Source organism: Sarcophilus harrisii, chromosome 5 (genome assembly GCF_902635505.1).
Source record: "Sarcophilus harrisii chromosome 5, mSarHar1.11, whole genome shotgun sequence".
Classification (NCBI taxonomy): domain Eukaryota; kingdom Metazoa; phylum Chordata; class Mammalia; order Dasyuromorphia; family Dasyuridae; genus Sarcophilus; species Sarcophilus harrisii.
Genome location: NC_045430.1, coordinates 11,646,768 through 11,668,327, shown reverse-complemented (window position 1 = coordinate 11,668,327; position 21,560 = coordinate 11,646,768). Strand labels below are relative to the sequence as shown.

At 40.0% G+C, this 21,560-nt stretch overlaps 1 protein-coding gene across 2 annotated transcripts in view; it reads right to left on the bottom strand.

Annotated features, from left to right (window-relative positions):
* Positions 1-21,286, bottom strand: part of ENTHD1 (ENTH domain containing 1) — a 100,798-nt gene extending 79,512 nt beyond the window's left edge. For both annotated transcript variants that reach the window (XM_031938187.1, XM_031938188.1), the window contains exons 1-3: positions 21,079-21,286; positions 16,305-16,812; positions 844-1,089 (exon numbers count right to left, since the gene is read on the bottom strand). In XM_031938187.1, the coding sequence (XP_031794047.1) occupies positions 844-1,089; positions 16,305-16,782 (724 nt within the window). In that variant the 5' untranslated portion in view covers positions 16,783-16,812; positions 21,079-21,286. The remainder of the gene's footprint in view (positions 1-843; positions 1,090-16,304; positions 16,813-21,078) is intronic.
* Between the last annotated feature and the right edge of the window lie 274 nt (positions 21,287-21,560).

The window sequence follows — 21,560 nt, the reverse complement described above, 5'->3', positions numbered from 1 at the left end:
AGTCTCTCTCCTCTGGACTACTTTTTTTTTTAAATAATGGCTTTTTATTTTTCCAAATACATCCAAAGGCTAAATTTAAGAAGAATAAAAGAAAATTCTCTGGACTTTGGGCATGGGTTTTTCCCTGAATATTAATAGTGTCTAATAGAGGTAGGTTGCAATATCATATTTTGGAACAAGTGTTCTGTCTGACATATGATGTGCTTAAACACAATACAATGAATTAATGATCTGCTTCATAAATTTCTCAGTCTGTAATTCTGTAAAGTCCAGAGAATTTTCTTTTATTCTTCTTTTGTGTAAAGCCAGCCCACCTGGGAAAATTTGGGAATGATTCAGCTAACAAAACTGAAGCTGAAATCAAAAAGAGGATGGATGCCTATGTATGTTTATATGCAGTGTATACTAACCTCTGTCGCAGCAATGAGAGCCAAAGGACACTTAAAGGTTATCTAGTCCAAATCTCTTATCTTACAGAAGGCCTAGAGACATTCCTTCTCACTCTCCCTCCATGTCCTGCTGACGCACTCCTTTCACACTGGATATTGGCATATGGATTAATTTGGTAGCTTCTAGTCTTAAGGAAATTTGCTTGCAGTGTATATTTGTATTCAAGAGAAGTTCAATAAAACAACAAATATGATGAGTAGTAAATCAATCACTTTCCCTCTGTATCCTCTTTACTTTTGTCCTTCATACCTGAACCTACCATTTTGATACTTATACATCTTTCCACATATTGCTTATATATACATGTAAATTTTTATTTTTTATCTACATATATTTTTTAAACATGGGTGTCCCCCACCCCAGTGCAGTCCGACTACCTTTCCAGATACGCACTTGTGAGGTGCAGCCTTGAGATCTTGAGAAGTTTGCGTGTGTTCTCAGAAGCAGGAGGGTCTGATGCCATGTTAGGGCTTGGTAAGTGAGTCGGCGAGTGGCCGGCACCAGGCAATCTCTTAGGAAACGTCATGGAGTAGGATGTTCGCCGTCTAGTCCAACATGCTACCTCCCGCTCTTTATGCAGCAGCTGCTCATCCATCAGCAGAGTGATGATTTGCTTAGATTTTTCCCGGATGTAGTAACCTGATAAACATAGTGGATTGCTTAGAGAAGGAAATAGTCAACGATTTTATAATAGTTTTTCCTTTCAGAGACAAGAAAACTAAGACTATGACTACTAAAATGATCACAATCATCAGCTACCAGACTAAACACAAAGTGATTAAAAAAAAAAAAACAAACCCGCCTGCTGTTTATACCATCTGACTTATCAAGAGGAAAAACCTAATGCCTGTATCTCAAGCTGATGAAATTTGCATTATTTTGTTCTATTACAGAAAGTAAAAATATTTTGTAAGCCAGCTTTTATCCATCTACAATGATGGAGCATTGTTCCACACTGTTGGCATAACATTCTGTTTGACTTCCTGCCATAAGAGTGAGTTGTAACTTTCAAGACTCAAATCCCAGGGGAAAATACTTCCCCCGAAACAGGGGTACAGTAGCACCTTAAAGGAACAGAAGGAGTCCCTAAGGACCCACTACATTTGTCTGGGATGCTCCAAGAGTAATGAGAATGTTCAAGGCTGCCAGCTAAAGGGAAAGCAATTCTTTCCCAAAGGCAATCATGCCATAAAAGGTTGTTCTCCCCTCCTAAAACAGAGCATATTAGTTTCCAAGCATGAAGGGGAAATCAAACAGATTGCTCCTCAAAGTCGATAACACCGAAATGTATGTCAGGATCCATGGGCATATTCCCTTATCCAGCTACACCAAAGCAATAACTCAAAGCTTGGTGGAACAAGTTAAGATATGAAAAAGTTATCAAAAGATATCGAAGCCCAGATTTTGAAGCAGCTGTGAAATGGGAGATTTGGATACCAAGTATAAGTAGGAAAAGTGAACAGAAGAAAAAGAAAAACCATTCTCAGAATAAGAATAAATTATGGTTGTGATATAGTGAACTGGACTTCAGAGTACAGACAACCTGTATGCTGGACTTGACAGTACAGACAACCTGGGTTCAAATCCAGATTCAGACACTGATTTACTGTGTGACCCTACATCTATAAAAGAAGGGGATAGGAGTCACAGCCTCTAAAATTCTTATCCGTGATTCTTTGAGCCTAAGATTCTCTTAGTCTAACTCAAATCTTGGAAGAGTTGGAGAATGTCATCTTAATCCAAAGGGCCCAAACCCATCCTTGAAAATAACAAAAGGACTGATTAAGGAATAACTGAGACTTAAACCCACTGGGCTTCCCATTTCTGAGGTAGAAAAGACATAAGGAAAAGAAAAGAAAAGCTATCTAAGAAAGGGATTATACAGCAAAAGGTTTAAGAAACAATGGAGGCTGGGATTTTTTGTACACAGGCACATTCCCAAGAAAAGCATAAAACAGGAATAAAAGGAAAGCTTGAGCTTCTTGATCCTGGGAACTGACAAATTATGGCAAGTACAGACTCATGTCAATATTCACATCCTTATTATGAATGAAAGCACAAGACTTAATAACTAGAAGGGTGGCTATAGACTCTCCTCAGAGATGCAAAGAGAGGGAGGCTGAAGTTTCTTCCCACACACCGGGTCACTTTGCCTTACAGTGCTCCTAATGAGCAAAAATTCCAAGGAAGCTACACAGATAACAGCAGCTTGTTTGCCAACATCTGTGGCAGAAAATAAAGAGAAAAGTTCTCTGAAGAACTTGCCAAGATCCTCCAATGTATACACTGATGGTTTGATACGAAGTTTGGCACAGAAAAAGATCACAAAAAATATTGGAAAATATGGTTTAGGATTATGAAATGAAAGAGGAGAGAAAATAGCAGGCTACTCCGAGCTTGTGAATACTTTCTCCAGAAGGGGCAGAAAGATATTTGACATATCGGGCAATCAACACCACCACAAATAGTGAATCTAACAGGAGATGACTCATGACAGACATTGGAGTCACCACTTAAAGCAAAGGTCAGAGTTAACCCTCAACTAGAAGAAAGTTTAAAGGTAAGAAGACACTGATTTCGAGAAGGTCCTGGGGGCAGCTGAGTGGATTGAAAGCTTAAGAAGATTCAGTCATGAATATGGCAGCCAAAAAAGACCTGATGTAGGGTGTCCCCGGGAAGGGCAGAGTCTCTGGGAATAGCAAAGTAATCGCCCCATTATCTGTCCTCTTGTCTGCTCAGAGTTTGGATGTCATTTAGGAGTTTATACACTATCCCAGCATTATGTCATCTGCATATTGGAGCTTATGGAGGACAGGCAATGCCTTTGTGAAGTGGACTTTGCTGGTCATACACCTTTGAAAAGCCTAAAACTAAACTGATATCAATAATCAAAAGACCAAACAGCATTTATCTTTGCTGTTGCATCTATCAAGAAATTGCATGTGATCTTAACATATGTAGAGGGAAGTTTTTCAGGTGCATTTTGTTTTACTGAATCAAATAATTTTTTATAGGTAGGACCTTATATTCCCTGAACTTTTCAGTCAATTGTGAAGAAATATGATCTGCTGTTCACTAAAATCTCTCTCTTCCTTTTTCATATTCTGATCAAGCATTTCCTCAATATGTATGCTAATTATTATGGCAAAGATGGCAAAGTAGCCAGAAAAAGCAATAGGTATTAACAGAGTCTCAATCACCTTTTTTTGATAGGATTAGTCATGATTTTTTTCACATTGTTCAATATCTACTTGTTTCATATATCTTGAGAATTAATTTCTCAGTGCTTGATTTCAAAACTATGTTGCCTCCAGAAAGACCTCGCTTTCACTTGAGCTGATCCAGCTGAATCTCCCATCTTTCTTGTTTTGGTACCACTTCTACTTGCTCATACACAAAGAAAAATAAATATATTGCAAGACTAGAAAATGTGGAACTGTGATTGCCTTTATCATACCCCCTATCTTATTCCCACTGGACAAGCAGTCATCTCCAAACTTTAGCAATTGAGTTCAAATCTCAAGTCATCCTGTGCCTTTAATTTTCTATGCAAAATAATTCCTTCACTTTGGATTTTTTTGTATTGTTTTCTGTCTTTCTGACACCTGTCTCTTTCTGGATATTTTTGAATTTCAAAGCTCATTTTAATCTTCTCAAAAAGAAGATAAAGCAATCCATCCAGAGACTAATATATTCAGAACTGGATTAGTAAACTCATTATCATAACTCCTGGGGTATCTATGATAGCTAACTGTCTAACTATGATAACTAGGTATCTAACTATTATAGGTAAATTAGTCTATTTTCCCTCTCTTTACTCTTCTGTTCCCAACTTAGTGGATTGTTATAGATAATGCTGTCAACTAGGAATACCCAACACATAAAAACACACATCATATTCCGTTTTTGTAGACACACTGATCAGCAAGAAACTGCTAGCCTCGTGGACACTGGACACATTTTCATAAAAGGTAGGACAGATTAAGAGGGCAAATGTAAGAGGGCAATTCAATTAGTGAAAAAGAAAAAGTTAGTGAATGAGTTCTCCCTGCATGCCAACCAAATCACAATCAGAAGAATGTTATACTTTAGAACATATCGCATTTGTTCAACTGTCTCCTCACTGCATCAAGGCAAACTTTTTACACCTCATTAATCAATTTATTGTCTGCTCATCACATTGGCTTTTTCAAACTTTTTCATCCCTTCTCAAATCTCCCATGGCCCCGCCTCTTTCTACCCTCTCAACTGAGAATCTGACTTCATATTTTACTGAAAAACTTAAAGCCCTTCATAAAGAGCTCCCTCTTCCACCTTCCTCTTCATCTCACGACATTCAGACATTTTCTGACACTATCTTCTTTGTTTTTTGCTTCCCCTGAAGAGGTGACTCTTCTCTTTGCTAAGCCTAACCCCTCTACATGTCCTTCCAATCTTCTCCAGTAGATTGCCTGCCCTCTTTATTATCCCCACTCTATCAATTTTTTCTATCTCCCCTATCCATCTACCAACTGCTTCCTTAGTGCCAACAAGTATGTCCATGGCTCCCCCATCCTCAAAAAGCCTTTGCTTCATTCATCCATCCCCACTGGCTTGTGGGGTATATACATTTCCTTCCTTTTGTGGCTAAAGTCCTCGAGAAGGTCACCTATAATAGATGTTTCCACTTGCCTTCTTTTCCGTCTCTCAACAATATGGCTTTTCAATTTCATTATTCACCACCAGCTCCTCTCTCTGAAGCTACCAAAGACGTTAATGGCCAAATCAAACACTCTCTTCCCCGATCTACCCTCTTTGACTGCTCTCCAGCCACGGATGTTGTCAATCACCCTCCTCTCCTTGCCACTGCCTTCTGCTTCCTCTCCTGTGTCTGAATGCTCCTTTCCAGTCTCCCTCACTGGACCTCCATCCAGGTCAAGCCTGCTAACTGTGACTATTCCCCAAGACTCTCTCCTAAGTCTTTTCCCTTCTCCCTCTATACTATTTTGCTTGGTGATCACATCAGCTCCACAGATTCAATGATCATTTCTATGCAGATGATGCTAAAAGCTACTTATCCAGCATTAACCTCTCTCCCAACCTTCAGTCTCACATCTCCAATTGCCTATTAAACATCTAGAATTATATTTCTATAGACATCTTAAACTCAGCACGTCCAAAATCGGATTCATTATCTTCCTCTCTTCTTCCTGCCCTCTCTATTACTCTGAAGGGGGTTACCAACCTGCTATTCATACAGGTTAGCAAACACGTTCAACTCCTTACTCTCTCAGCTACCCATCCATCCCCATCCAATCCTTTGCCAAATGCTGTCACTTCTATCCTTCACAAAATCTCTAGGACCCCTCCCCTTATACAACTTAACCCATCATCTCACACCTGGACAATTATTGGTCTCACTGGTCACTCCAAACCATTCTCCACTCAACTGTCAAACCAATGTTTCTAAAGCTTAGTCTAACCATGTCACCCCAAGATTCACTAAACTCCAATAGCTTCTTATTATCTGCCATATCAAATCTAAAATCCTCTATTTGACTTTTCAAACCTTTCATAAGCTAGTCTCTGTCTTACTGCCTCTTAATTTATCCCACCTACATCATTTAGTCATTTGCATGTTACCTCTTCTATTAAACTATGAGGGCAGGAACTGTCTTTTGTTTTTCTCTGTCCATCTCCAGGGCTTAGCACGGGGCCTGGCATGTAACTGTGGACTTTTACTATAATGGGAAATCCTGAGTTATAATTCCTAGTCCTCCAGTTCTAGCTGAGTGTAAGTCCCTCAATTTTCATGCACCTCAATTTTCTCATCTACAAAATGAGGATTATTATCCTTATCCTGTCCACCTCACAGAGTTGTTGTGAGGAAATTACGAAAATAATGGTGAGAGCTAACCTTTCTATAGAGCTTAAAGTTTGCAAATCATTTTCTGGGTATTAATTCCTTGATCCCTGAAGCAGGAGCTATTATTATCCTGTTTTCCAGTTAAGGAAACGAGGCACCAAAGTAACTTGCCAAGGGTCACACAACTAGGGAATGTCTGACCCGGCTCTTTCCAGTGCTCTAATCATGGCACAAGCTACATGACTTAAAAGAAGAAAGCACTTTGTAAACCACAACGGGATATATAATGTGAGTGGTTATGATTATTTACAATGAATATAACCGTTATCTCTGGTGCATTTCTCACAGAAAGTTTATGATCATAGGACTTTTTATCTTCAATGAGTCACCATCACCCTCTACCAACAGCCACCAGCCTTCTCCAGACGAGCTCACTCAGACTTCCAAAAGCTGCCCACATCTCTTTATCGCTATGACCCTTGGGGCCTTTCTAGTTTGGTAGAGCCTGACAGAACCTGAACTCCAATAATGGTCATCTCTAGGCTACAATGTAACTCATTTGATCCAAAAGCATTTAAAAAGTGTCTACGAGGTACAAGGTGCTAAAAAGAGAAATGAAAAAACAGCCTCTGCCTTCATGAGGCTTATACTCTGTGGAACACACACAAATGAAGAGAGAAGAAATATGAAATAACAGAGGAGAGAGAGCACAGGGAGCCTGGGAGAGTCTCAATACACAAGCTCAGCCTCAAAGAAAGCTGCGAGTTCTAAGAAGATGGCAGGAAGGAACACATTCGAGGCACAGTGGACAGACTGAAAAAAGACATGGAGATGAAACAGAAGATTGGTTTTAAAGCACAGAAAGTAAGCCAGTTTGGCTGGAACATCAATTACTTGACAAAAATGTGAAGTGAGTTTAGGCATATTGTGAAGAACTTTATAGGCCAATCTGAATTTACGTTGTATCCTGAAGGTAATAGAGAATTATTGATGATTTTTTAAAAGAATACTAACTAGTATGACCAGACATATGCTTCAGGAAGATGGTTTTGGCAGCTTGCAGAGCTGCTATGGAATACTTATGGAAAGTTCATGATTACTACATGATGAGAAGGCATGGATGAATTGCAATCCACACCAGTGAATGAAATAATAGATCCATGAAAAAAAATAATTAATGTATAATTTAACTTATAAATTGATTTAAGATTTAAGATTTATTAATTCAACAAATATTTGTTCACTACTCACTCAACTTATATGGCACCACAGTAATCAGTTGGTCAAAAAATATTTATTAAGAACTTATATGCTTGACACTAAATATTGGGATACCAAGAAAGGCACAAGTTGGTACCTGCCCTTGTGGAGCTCACAGACAACCTGCAAATAACTATGTAAAAACAAGCCACATATAGAGTAAGATAGATAACTAACAAAAAGATTCCTTCTAATTAAGGAAGGTCAGGAAAGGTTTCTTGTAGAAGGTGGGTCTTTAGCTGGGATTTGAAGGAAGCCACAGAAGCTGGGGGAGGGGGGGAGTAAGTATTCTAGGTTTAGGAGGACAGTCAGTGGAGATAGATTGCTTTAGTCTGATGGATTAAAGAGTATATCTCTTTATATATTCTTTATATAAGTATAAGGAAGGGAAGAAGTGTAAGGTTAAGAAGACTAGAAGGCCAGGGAGATTATAACTACTTTAAACACCAAAAAGACAATTTTATTACATCTGATTCTGGAAATGATAGGAAGCTACTGGATTTGATTGAGTAAGGAGGTGACATGGTTGCACTTGCACTTTAGGAAGATCGTTTTGATGGCCTAGTGGAAGAGGATAGAGTGGAAAAAACTTGTGGCAAGCAGATCCACTAGCAGGCTACTGCAATAATTCAGTATGAGGTAAAGTAAACCTTTATCAGGGTGGTGGCAGTGTCAAATTAGATCGGGGTGTATGTAAGATATGTTACAAAGGTAAAATCAACAAGACTTGGTAATAAATTGAATATGGAATCTGAGCCAAGAGTGAAGAATACCAGGGAGGAATGGGTATCCTCCACCCTAATAGAAAATTAGGAAGAAGGGAGGCTTTAGAGGGGAAAGGTGAGTTCGGTTTTGGACTTTGAGTTTAAGGTGTCTGTGGGACATCCAGTGTAAGATGTTTAACAGGCAGTCAGAGATATGATCCTGGAAGTCAGCAGTGAGGTAAGATCTGGAGAAGTAGACATGAGAATCATCACCTAGAGACAATAACTGAATCCATGGGAATCCAAGGGGAATAGTGGGACATCCAGAATTGATGGGTATCACCTAGATGAAGATCCAGCCATAGAGATAAACTAAGAATCATCATGAAGAGTACAAAGTGAATAAATACATGAGCTCTTCTTTCATATTCTAGTAATCAAAAAAAAAGGCTTATCAAATATTCTCAAATGGATTTGTTATCTCATAGATTTTGACACTTCCTCCAATGATGTAAATCACTGCTTTCCCTTGCCTCCCCATCCAATGCATTTCTCATCCACATCTTCCAATTAGTTAGCCAGAAGAGGTTCATCCATAACATAGAGGCCCGGCCTTGATTTCTCCTAAAAGTCACAAGGACCCCAGTTGAGCATTCAGGCTGTCTATTATCCTTGGTTCTTAGCAGGTAATTATCTACTATTTCATTAACACATTTCCTCAATGATATCCTTCACTCCTGATCTTCAAAATTACTCATAGTTTTCTGTATAATCAGACCCATCATATACCTCCCTGTAGTTCTGGGCAGTACTCAACTTTAATTTCTCAGAAACTGGTATCTTCTGGAATCAGAAAGTCTGGGTCAAATCCTACATCACTTCATCCCTCTGGGTGCATCTAAAATGAAAGCACTCTACTAAATGATTCCTAATATCCCTTTCAGCTCTACTTCTATGAGCCTAAAAACTCTGGAGGAACACTAGTGTTAAATCTATGGGACAGACTGGAAGTTCTTAAGGAAGTTTTGCAACATTTTTCTTCCTTCTGGTTTCACACACAGAAAGAATGACAAGATTAGTAAGAGTCAGATCTTTTAGTAGCATGTCTGCTAGAAGTTGAGCCACATTTATCTTCTTAAAAGCTCTTATTGTCCTACAAGGCGTCTCCCATCCACACATAAAATTTATCCAATATTCCTTAGGATCAAACAAAAATCATCTTATCCAACGGGCCCTCTGATCATAATCAATAGAGAAACAAAGGCTTTCCAATGATGTCCCTCTCAGTGACAGAAGAGATCCAGCCTAGCATTCAAGTTGGACCATGACTGACTTTTTGGGAAGTCCAGGTCTCCCAAAGGCTCTCCTTTATCGAGGACCTCACGTCTGTTCAGGCAAGTCCTGGAACACTGTGCAGACTCGTGAAAAAGATCTGTAAATACTCAGAAGAGTTTGGCCGAACCATCCACAATGGAAAACGCTTAAAGTGGATAAAAAACACCTAATGCCCCAGTAAGAGGTGAGAGGACAAGGTGTATTACAGTTTGCTTGTCAATGTGGGTGTATATATCTCCATGTGAATGCATGTGTGTAGATATATCTGTATGTGTATGCATGTATTTATGTAGATAAGTGTATATTTTTGCTGTTGGTTAGTTTTTGGTTGTATCCAATGCTTTGTGATCCCCTTTGGGGTTTTCTTGGCAAAGATACGGCAGTGGTTTGCCAACTCCTTCTCCAGCTCATTTTGCAGATTAGGAAACTGAGGTAAACTGGATTAAGTGACTTGCCCAGAATCACACAGCTAGAAAATATCTAAGGCCAGATTTGAAGTCAGGAAGATGAGTCTTCCAGCCCTATCTTCTATCTTCTATCCATTATACAACTAGCTGCCTATGGATGGATGGATGGATGGATGTGTATGTATATATATTTTATATATACACTATATATATATATATATATATACACTATATATATATATATATATATATATATATATACACACACACAATACACACACACACATACGTATGGACAGACAGCATAAATAGTCAGAGTTAAGCCTCAAATTAAACAGGAATAGAAGAGAAGGATGGAATTATGGCAAACCTCCTCTAAGAAATAAAATGAGAACACAAGGCAATATATTATAAGTACTATATACGAGGTACAAATAACACACTAGGAAAACATAGAAAGGAGAAATATTCTCCATGGAGAAGATGACTTTTCATGTGGGCTTTGAAAGCTGCATAGAATTTTGACAGGCATGACCAGGTAGGAAAAGCATTTCTGGGTGGGTGGTAGTCATGGCATTCTATTATTAAATGATTTTCTGCTCGCTGAAAATCTTTTTAATTTTGTCATAAATTGGTGGCCTTTCTTTAGTGGTAAAGACAAGTATGTTGAGGGGGAATAAAAATACCTTTCTTAAAACCCTTTAAATTACAAAAGATAAGTAGTCACCAACTGTGCTTAATCACAAGACTGGTCCTGGATATAAACATAAATTGACTGTCTTAGTCATGTCATTTTCTGCATGAATAATCATTATGATAATAATGATAATAATAATTCCTATTTATATAGTGCCTTAAAATTTACAAGGCACTCTCTGAGAAAATACTAATCATAATACTCAATATACTCACAATAATACTCAAGTATTATTAGCAGCAATTTATGCTGAATCCAAAATGAGTCACAAAATAAAAAATACTTAAGAGTAAAAACAAATTATAACAGTAGAAAATCTGCAAGTTGTTATGACTATGAAAATAAGAACCCCCAAACATTTACCAGTTTGACTATATGAGGGAATATTCCTATAGTCAAGATACCAATAATGTCAACTACTAACACATTCTAGTTATGAAGCATTTTGAGTTCTAACTTAAATCTATATTTAAATATTGGTTCCTTGAAATATGCTTTTTTCCTGCTTTCCTTTCAGTGAACTAGTATTATTGCTAAACAATGATAATGGCAATAATCAATTTCAGCAAAACTAACCATAATTTTATGAATTAATTCATTGAGAACAAACTTTATATCTAAGTCATAATCTACACATTCATTTCTTACAATTTAAATTGACTCAATGAAAAATATTATATACTATGCAAATGGCCCTAATTCTAATTAAGAATAGGATCATTTTGGTGACATGAATGGGGTTTCAGGCTTGACAGGTATTTTTAGACAATTTTAATTAAATGTGTTCTAATATTACAATGGAATCCTCTTAAAACGTTTTTAAAGGATCAATTATTTAAATCTTTCTAAGAAAGAAAAATTTTTAGCAGGCAAATGAGAAAAAAATTTATTCAGCCTTCAATTCTGACATCTAAATGGTTTATCATTTCATTAAATGTTAGACTATTGCTATGAATCTGCTAAAAATATATAAGTACAAAACTATTTGTATTAATTGCTCTAACCATGTATGGATATAGCACAAAGTACTATAACATAATTATTCCTCTCCCTTTTTTCTAATTTTCTCTTTCCCTGTCCTCTTCCCCATGTTAGTTACAAATTCCCACCAGGTTTTTTCCATTGCTATCTCAAGTCTGCTCAGTCTCCCTTATTCCAACCTCAGGATCATAGGATCAGAGATCTAGAACTAGAAGGAATTTCAGAGGTTCTCTAGTTCAGACCCTTCATTTTACAATTCTCTGGGAAACTGAGTCCCATAGTAGTTAAGTTAACTTGCCAGTAGTCATATATAACTGGTAAGTGGCAAAGTTGAGGTTCAAACCCAAATTCAATGATCCCAAATTTAGAATTATCTCTACTATACCATGTTCCTCTCTGCTTTCTGGCACTACATATTTAAAATATTTTATAGTAATTCTGTTGTTTCACAGACACAAATGGGGATATTTCCTGTGTAATTTCTCCATCCCTGCTCTTGCTTCCTATAATCTCCCTTTCTCTTATGCAATTGTAGCAATATAAAGTTGTGACATATAAGAGGAAAATTAGAAAACAATATCAACAACTAGATGAGCTATTTGTATTATCTGTTAAGCTTTGGGGATCTGGGGAGAAATGTTATATCAATCCTACAAACAACCAGCTCTTTGGGGGATCGCTCATATGTAATGTGCCCTGGGATCAGTGGTGTGAAATGATATTAAAAAACAATGAAGAAAAGAAGCTGAGGACTGAGAAATCAAGGATTCTATCCCATGTTTCCTGAGCACTAGCTGGGCTCAGGGTCCTGTGGTAGGCCCTGTGCTGGGTGGACACTCCTAAAGCAATTGAAGGAAGTTCACTGCTGGTAATGGCTCTTGGAACAGACAGAGCAGTGGGCAGAATAGCAGATTAGTCAAACAAGACTCAGAGAATCACAGAAGTTGACAGCTGAAGAGGTTTCAGTAGCCATTTAATGTCATTTAATCCAACTCATCCACAGAAGGATTTTCCACTCTCCTATAACCTACCAGTGGTCATCCAGGCTCTACCTAAAGAACTCCAAGGAGCACCCCTTGGTGCAATCTACTTTGGGACATCCTGAAGCCTAAACTGAGCCCCCCCTCCAGGATCTGCCCTCCCCTCCTTCATGAATGAGTCTTCAAACAATGGAAGGCTGTTGTTATGGTCTTCTGAGTCTTCCCTTCCCAAGGCTGAACCTTTCTCCATGCTGCCAGAACCTGACAGTGCTCTGAATGAAGCTCAGTAACACTCTCTCTTCTCTCTTACCAATATGCCCCTTTTAGGGAAACCCAAGATCAGCATTAGCTCTTCTGGAGGCCACATCACACCACTTTGTTGCCTATAAGTCCATCCTTTCCCATTCCCTCAGCAATGCTCTTTATGCAAGTGAAAACTCGGGTCATAACGGACTCAAGACGATTACAACGGTCTCTTCACTTCCTCACTCCTGCCTCTTTTGTTCTGTCATAGCATCCAAACCAAGTGCTGTTATAACCCTCCTCAAATCTCCAATAACTTTCTGGGGGGGAAAAAGGTGCCGGTCCCAGGCATTCCATGACCTTCCACCAGCTGTCTTCTGGATGGCTTTTCTCCTGGCTCCCCAACATCTACTTCCATTCTAGCCAAGCAGGAATCTCCCACTTCTGCTCACCCCTCTCACATGTCTAGGCACAAAGTACAACTCTCATGCTTGGAAAGTATTCCAATTCGCCCCTCCTGAAGCACACATCTAAATATAATAACTAATTGAATCACCTTCTAGATTTCCTTGACTCAAATAACCATAACCCATATCTGTCATTTTTATATCCTCCTATAGGTTTTGATGGTGGGTATCAGTGTCCATCGATGGCCAAGTGTTGATCAATGATCTGTAAAGGAAGGATCTGTTCATGGATTCACATTTTGGTCCTCATCTCTAAAATGGGTGGTCTCTGAGGGCCTTTCCTTCTCCAAATCTGTGGGTTGTATTATCACAGATTTGGAGAAGGAAAGGCCCTCAGAGACCACCCATTTTAGAGATGAGGTAATCTATGGCCACATATGTGGAACATAGCTAAGTCAGAATTTTAATTCATATCTTCAGACTTTAAACCTACTCTTCTTTTCCTGGCACCATGTTGCCCTAGACTATTCTGTGATTGTGGATGTTCACAGGTTAAAATATTTACAGAAGCTAATGAAGTGATAATAATATATATGTACCTGTGTTGTTTTTGTGTTCCCCCAAAACTAATTTTTTCAACCTTTTGAAGGAGTTTTCAATATTTGCATATATGTTGTACAGGTATACTTGCATGTAGGTTAAAAATGTGTCTACATGCTTACCTGGATATCAATGATGCAAATATAAACAGACACAGAAGTATATACACACTGGAACCCACACATTTCCTTATTTGGACGCTTACTATCCCTATAACATAGCAGTCCCAGTCGCTGGTCCCAGCCCTGTCTCCCATGAACCTGTAAACCCCATAAAGGAGGGTCTGTGTCTCCTCTACATTTGGTCAGTTCTTTGAGGGCCTCAGATAACACCTATTAGAACAATTCAAAAAGGATTGTCTGAGATACCCTCCTAGAGAATTTCTATTCTTCCTTCACTAACTCTTCCTGATGTAAGGTAGAAAAATTGCCTTGCTTGATTAATTTGTCTTGCGGTCCTCCAGGTAGTCCCTGGGGACACTGCTGCCTTGTCATTTTCTGGCTTACAAAGTATAGTACAAGCATCGGCAATAAGGCTTTCTTCAGCCGACCTATCGTTATGCCTCAGCCAGGATCTAGGAGAAATGCAGGACAGAAGGGAATGTTCAGTCATCATGGCTTCCTTCAGGCCTTAGTTCCCTAGTTAAACTGACAATCAGATATCGATTAATAGCTCAGCTTTGTCTCTCTCCTACTGGACAAGTGTTTATAGTACCTCATATAAACAGAAACCATACATTTCCTTCTTACCAAGACAGATGGTGCTCATAGTGTGTTAGATCTCAGTCATACGCAACCTGTACCAGAACAAAAATGATGCTGTAAAAATGAACTAGCTCAATGAGACTCACTTGGTCCTCAGTGGCTATTGGGAGGAGGCGACTCCTGAAATGGAGAAATAGCTACAACAACAAAACTTTTCCCTAAAAAATATAAACCAAAGTATTGGACTATTCTGCAAAATACTACAATCTCCTCCCTGTGGATTGCATCATATCCACTGTTTTGAATAGCCCAACTGCTAGTTCCTTTGAAGCCAACTCCTGGATACTGCTTAGATCCAGACCAGACTACTTTGATTTGTTTTTTTCCTTGAAATGCTACAATATAAAATAATTTGTCTATAAATGATTTATTAATTGAACTGAGAAATAATTTTTTCAAATCTTGTTCTGGAGTGACATTCAATCAAGATTGCATTTCAGTTGTGATAATTGCCTGCTTAAGTGAAACTTACTTATATTGTTTTTCAAAAAAATGAGAAATGAAAACCTGTTATTCATAACCAAACACTTTAAATGCAAGAACAGAAGCTTTGGAGGCTCTTGGACTAACACTGCTGAATTTGAATGCTGAGGTTAAGCAAGTAGTAGGAATGATTAAAAAAAAAAAGTTTCACTCTATTTCTAGATTATCCAGGACTGTATTATTTATTGTTTTTTATCAGATTATTATTACAATAAATAATTATTCTATATGACCAGGAAATGGGGTATTCTGATTAATACAATCTTTCCTGACACTGACTTTGTATATGAGCCATATCAAGCCTTTTAAAAATATTGTCAACACCAACATCAAGAGTCTGGATTTATCCTGGTTCTGACATTTACTAGCTGTGTAATCCTGGGCAAATCATTTAAACTCTCTGAGATTCCATTTCTTTATTTGTTAAATTAGGATGATAATCATTCGCATGGTGATTGTGAGAAAAGAGTTTTCTTTGTACACCTAAATGTGTGCCGTTATTATATCGACTATGATGTAACCTTTGTCTCATGACCCCAAAGAGAGTATGGACTTGGAGGGACAGTTCAATACTATCATTAAAAATGCCAATTATCTTTGGACTGTAAGCCACAGCCTCATTTCTATAAACATGGTGCCATCGCAGCATCCTGCAGGCCCTATCACTGTCCCCATGTGCATACTTTTCCCAGACCTTCCCTGTTTGTCATTTAAATTAGTCATACATAGAGTTCCTACTTCATCTGGAAACTTTTTTAGAGTCCATGGAAACACATGGTTCTTTTTGTTACCAAGTTAGCTTTCTTGTAGGGGCAGAGCTAGAAGGTTTCCATCCTTTGGGGAATTATTTTATTAAGCCAAAAAAATCTGTGTGATACCCATGGGTCCTCCTTCCTCACTGTGGTTCCTGCCCTACTCATTTTCTTTGCACTCTTTTTCTTATGTATAAGCATTGGAAACCTAATTGCTTCCTCTTAGATCTCCATTTGAAGAAAACGTATTGATCTGTTAAGGACTTGGCTCAAATAATTAAAGTGACCACTCTCTCTCTCATGGAAGAAAGACATCATAAGCAACCCTAAGTTCCTAGTTCAACTTCTCCCACCACATATAAATTGCTGGTAGGTCAAATCGACTTTAACCATTACCTTGGTCTTTTCCAGCTTCATCTATGTGATGGAAGTCTTTTAATGTCTGAATGTTAAAGAAGCCCTCTCGACAAAGCTGAATGACTTTTTTGGATCCATTCTTGATAAGATAATCCATGAGTGTGAGGGACTTGTAGACATGGCGCCAATTCTTCCCATGGTCATTTAGTCTCTGCCACAGCATATTCATAATTTCTGAGAGAGAAACTGTATTGAAGGTCAGGTCACTAATATCCAACATCAAAGAACTCGAAGGCCCCCAAGGGTCATTAGACGTAGCTTCCCGGACTTTGACTTCTGCCTCTGAGTAATTTTTCACAAAGTTTTTTACTTGCCTCCTGAATGCCATGGATGAGACCAACTTGAGAGGGGAAGGGGAGGGGGGAAGAAGAAAATGTAAGGGGAGCAGTGTGGCTGCTTTACAGAGCTGTTGACAGCTAACGGGGTTCCTGCTTTGCTGCCCCCAAAAACAATTCATCAGTTTCCATCTTGCTAAGTTATCAAGTTCCTGCAAAGAGAAGAATAAAAATGTTATCAATACATTTTAAAAATGCACTTGTAGAAGATTCAGTCAACTTGAGAAATCTAAGTTCATTTTCTAATTCAATCACTTAGCTGCCTCTGTCAGAATAAGGATGTATATGCTGTTTAACAGAATATAGGAAGCCTCTCTGGTCCTAAGTGTGTCTACAGGCAGGGCCCAACCAACCTTCATAGATGGTGATTATACCAAAAGTAGGAGGAACATTAAGCATTATGTCAAGTGGACAAAGAACAAAATGAAAAAAACAGGGCTGGCAATTAATGCTGAAGGCATTTTGCCATTATAGAAATATCTAGAACAATTAAGATGGTTTAAAAAAAAACGAGGTCTGAATTGGACAAGATAGCCTCTGGTTTGTATATTTGTGTGCCACATGACATTCAAATCAGATTTTTTATTTATATATAGCATTTGTCTTTAAATTCTCTTCATGTCCAAATATGTCCTTCCCCCCCTCCCCTCCAGCCAGCCTTCCTCTTAATATAGAATTAGAAAAGAACATCAACCCAGAATGCCTGTGTACACAATGTTCCATATCCACAGTCCCCCACCTGCTTAAAGAGGGAGGAAAGTACACTTTTATCATCTCTTAATTGGGACCAAACTTGGTCACTAAAATTACACAATATTCAGTTTCAGCTTTGTTTTTGTTTGTCTTTTCGATCTCCATTTACATTACTTTGGTCACCAGCTCCAGGTTTTCTCTGGGAAAGAGGAAGCTGCTGAAGAACCAGATAGCTGCCCCTCCCCGGCCTGTGTCATTTCTCAAGCCAAAGGAGATCTAGATCTGACACATTCCACTGGAGAATCTAATTCTCTTTTCCTCAACTGCAGGAAAAGGAGAAGAGGGAGCCAGCAGAGAATATAAGAATTTCCCTAATAAATTGAAACCGCAGTAGCGTCTCTGAAGTGCTAAGTCTGTGCCTGTCGGGTTTCACAATATATCCACACAACAGTTAGGTTCCGACATCAAAGGGTACAGACCTTCCCAAATTTTAAATGATGCCCGTGAATTGTCAATTCACAGCTTTCCGAAATGCCCCCCCTCCCTATTTTTCATTAGTTTGCATTAGGATGGGTCAGTCAGTTTGCAATTTCCCTTGTGAGTCACTACTGAAGGCCGCCAAGATAGTGTATCAAATTGATTTCAAGCCCTGACAAGCACCCAGACCTGGCAAAGCTGAGACAATCTATAATCAGATTTTAAAAGTAAAATTGCACACACAAAAGAAAAAAATATTAGAATTCAAATCAAATATGTTTATGCTCTCTATGTCCTTTCGGACCCAGTCTTGGGCTTGATTGATTAATGTGAATGTTCAGAAAGGCTTGAATGGGAAGTCAAAACCCCAGTTACCTCTTCTTGAGAGACAGAGAGACAGAGAAAAACAGAGAGATAATTAACCTTTCTTATCAAAGAAAGCACACCCTCAAATAAGCAGGACAGAAAATGTATTAGTTTAATTAAGATCTCTCAGGGAAACTATCAACACCCCTAGGAAACTGAAAAAAGAAAGGGGTCTTCAAGAGGAAGGCCTGCCTCTCATTTTTACAATTCTGCTTTTCTCTCGTTTGCACTTCAGAAAGAGGCAGTTTTTAATCTATCTCATCCCTGCAGTGAAAAACCTTGATTTATAATGTGTTTCAATAAGCTATTAAAATTTTCAATCATGAAGGTTTTCTTTTTCTATTGTCTTTTTTTCTCTCTTCCAAATCTCACTTGATGCAGTGATGCACTGTGACATTGGCGATAGCAGCAAATATTGATCTGTTTCTTCACAAGTCTATTAAAAAAACCCTGTTTGACTCATAACCTGCTGGAGGGCAGCAGCCACCATCAGAAACTCTCTGCTTTCTTGTTTGGATAACCACCCATCTGCATTTCTGCAGGACAATCCTGGCCTTTGGAGTGTTCTCCTCCATCCTATGATACGCTCTTAGTCTGTGTTTTCTTAAATGTACTTCCTACCACCAAACACACACACACACACACACTAAAAATTCCACTTCAATCAACACCACCAGGATAGTTGATTTAATTGTTTCAATGTATTTGACACAGAAATTCAGGGTAATCTCAAAGCACAGGGAGAAACAAGCAGCTAAGCAAGTCTGATAAAGTAAAATCATATTCCCTGTTCATCAGGGGGCAACTTAAACAAAGAGTAAGTAAAGTTTCCATTTTTCCTCATCCATTCAATCATTGGTCTTTTCTCAGACCCCTAACAAGAGTTCATTTAATCAGTACAAGCTGCAGATGACATTTGGGTTGATTATGTATCATGGGAATCCTTCCACATAGAGCAGCTCGGTGGACAATATCACCAAACAGTCTTTGACATTGTAATGGGTTGACATTTGAGAAAAGATTAACACCCCAGGGTGGGATTTTTTTTTTTCATTCTTAAACCTCTATTATCAGACTGCTGTATTCCTATAATGTCCTTAAATCTGATATCCCATAAATGATGTGGAGGGAAGCCTTGTCATCGTAAATAGGTTTTGTGGCACTAAATTGACTTTTGAATGGGCCTAGTTTGATCCAGAAGGTCATAGATTTAAAGTGGGAAGGGTTATTAGGAAGCATTTAGCCCAATCCTTTCATTTAAAAAAATGAGGAAATTGTATTATAAAGGTGGTTGAGGAATGGAGGCATGTGAACTTCAAATCCAAAGCTTCTTAAAACCGAGGAGTCGAATACCTGAATACCTGAAAAATGGGCAACAGTAAAAGGTATCAAAGATTCTACCAATTTTTAATTCTTTATGTAAAAATAAACATGTGCCTCCATCTCATTAGTATGCCATGGGGAGGAAGGGCTGATTTAAAAGTCTGGAAAGGTGGGAAGGGGGGGGGTGAAGACCTTGAAATGACAGGGGAGTTCTTTGCACTCCTAGAAGTAATAGGGAACCACATGAAATCAGTAAAAAAAAAAATACTTTGCGACACAGTCCCCCGGTGCAAAAGTGGAGGAGGAGGATCAGACCGGACTTGGAGCAGCCTCTCTGTTATTTATCTGGATTGGTTTTTTCTAACAAATACCACGAAAACTGAAGGTGGTGATATCCTAATAGGGAAACAACCCGCTAAGGGCTGTGGGAGTCACTGCCAAATGGACCATGGACCATCAGACGACTGATTAATTTGTTAGAGACAAAGCCAGGGTTAAAACAGACAGAAAAAAATAAATAAATAAAAACAATAGAAAGGCATGATGTAAAATTAAAGTAATTCCGGCTTAACCTACTGAAAGATGGGAAATTGATGGAGAAAAGGATGATGATGATTTCCTAACAAAGGCAAATTAATCACCATTTACCAGGAGATCAGGAAGGACCTAAAAATTGTGTTAGGGGGAAAAAAAAAAAAACACTGGACCCCCCAATGCCAACCAAGGAGATGTGGGGGGCTGAGGGCAGCTCTTAGGAAGGATGCAAACTCATTTGTGAAGCCTTGCAGACTGGGCGGCAGGTTTGGGGAGACGGGGCTTCACAGACTAACAAGGATCCAAAGTCTGGCAGAACCATAGCCAAGTCGGGCTACAAGCCCCGAGTTCAACTTCTCCCACTGAGGCGTGGTCTTGCTCACGTCACTTCTCTGCCGGGGACCCCAGGCCGTCCGTGAAACGCTTCCAACCCCCCAGGTATGACCCCAAGGGGGTGTCCGGGAGAAAGGAGAAAGGGGAAATTATGCAAATGAGGTTCTGGCTGCGGTCACACAGCGGGATTAAAGCTAGGGAGGGAGCGGCCCAAGTAGGAGTGACAGGAGGCGCATATACGAGGCGCTTAATAAATGCTCGCAGGAGGGAGCAGGCATTTATTAAGCGCCTCCTGTGTACCAGTCACTACAGTTGAGGATCTCCGGTTCTAAGCGGGGCCGGGCGGGCACAACGAGAAGCGGGCCGCCTCGGGGGGGCTCCGAGCTCCCTCCCCGGAGGGACACCCATCTCTCTCTGGGAAGGGGGAGGGGCTCTTCCTCACAGCGAAGCTGGCCCCGCCCCTCAGACGCACAGCTTGAGAAGCGCCGGGAGATCGCGCCGTCCTCACCTACCCTTTCTACAGGCGGGGAAACTGAGGCCCGGAGCGCCCGCCCTCTCCCCCCTCCTTCCCGCTCTGGTGCGGCCAGGGCCCGGGGCAGGGTCCTCCCCAATGCGACCCCGCCCCTCCCAAGCACCCTGAGACCCCCAGGGGCGACCCCCAGGGGTTCCCCCTGACCAGGAGGCGCAGTTACCTAACGAAGCGCCGGAGCCGCAGCCGTTGGAGGCCCCTTCCCGCCTAAATTCAAACAGTTGCCTATCAAGCCCAGCGCGTCTCGCCATCCTCCAATCAGAATAGAGCATGGCAGCTGGAGCCCGCCCACCTCCCCTACGTCTTCGGTGCCATCCGTTGTTCCCCGGGGAGGAGTGCTCGCTCTGCCTCTCAGCGGGCGCTGAGTGGGCGTGGCTTCGCATAGGCTCCGCCCCTCCTCTCGGCTCCACCCCCTCCAGGAGTCTAAAGTCAGCGGGAGCACGTGCAGCCGGGGAGGTCCTCGCCGGCGTGAAGACCCAGGCTCCCGCTACGCTGCGGATGCCTACTGGCGATTGCACTTAATCCATCCACAGCCATCGATCAAGCCGTTCTTCTCTCCTGAGCGAACCGTGGGGTTAAAAGCAAAATCGGCCCCGAGGAGACCCCCCCCATTTACTTGGAGGACCATGGCCCCCCTAATTTGGT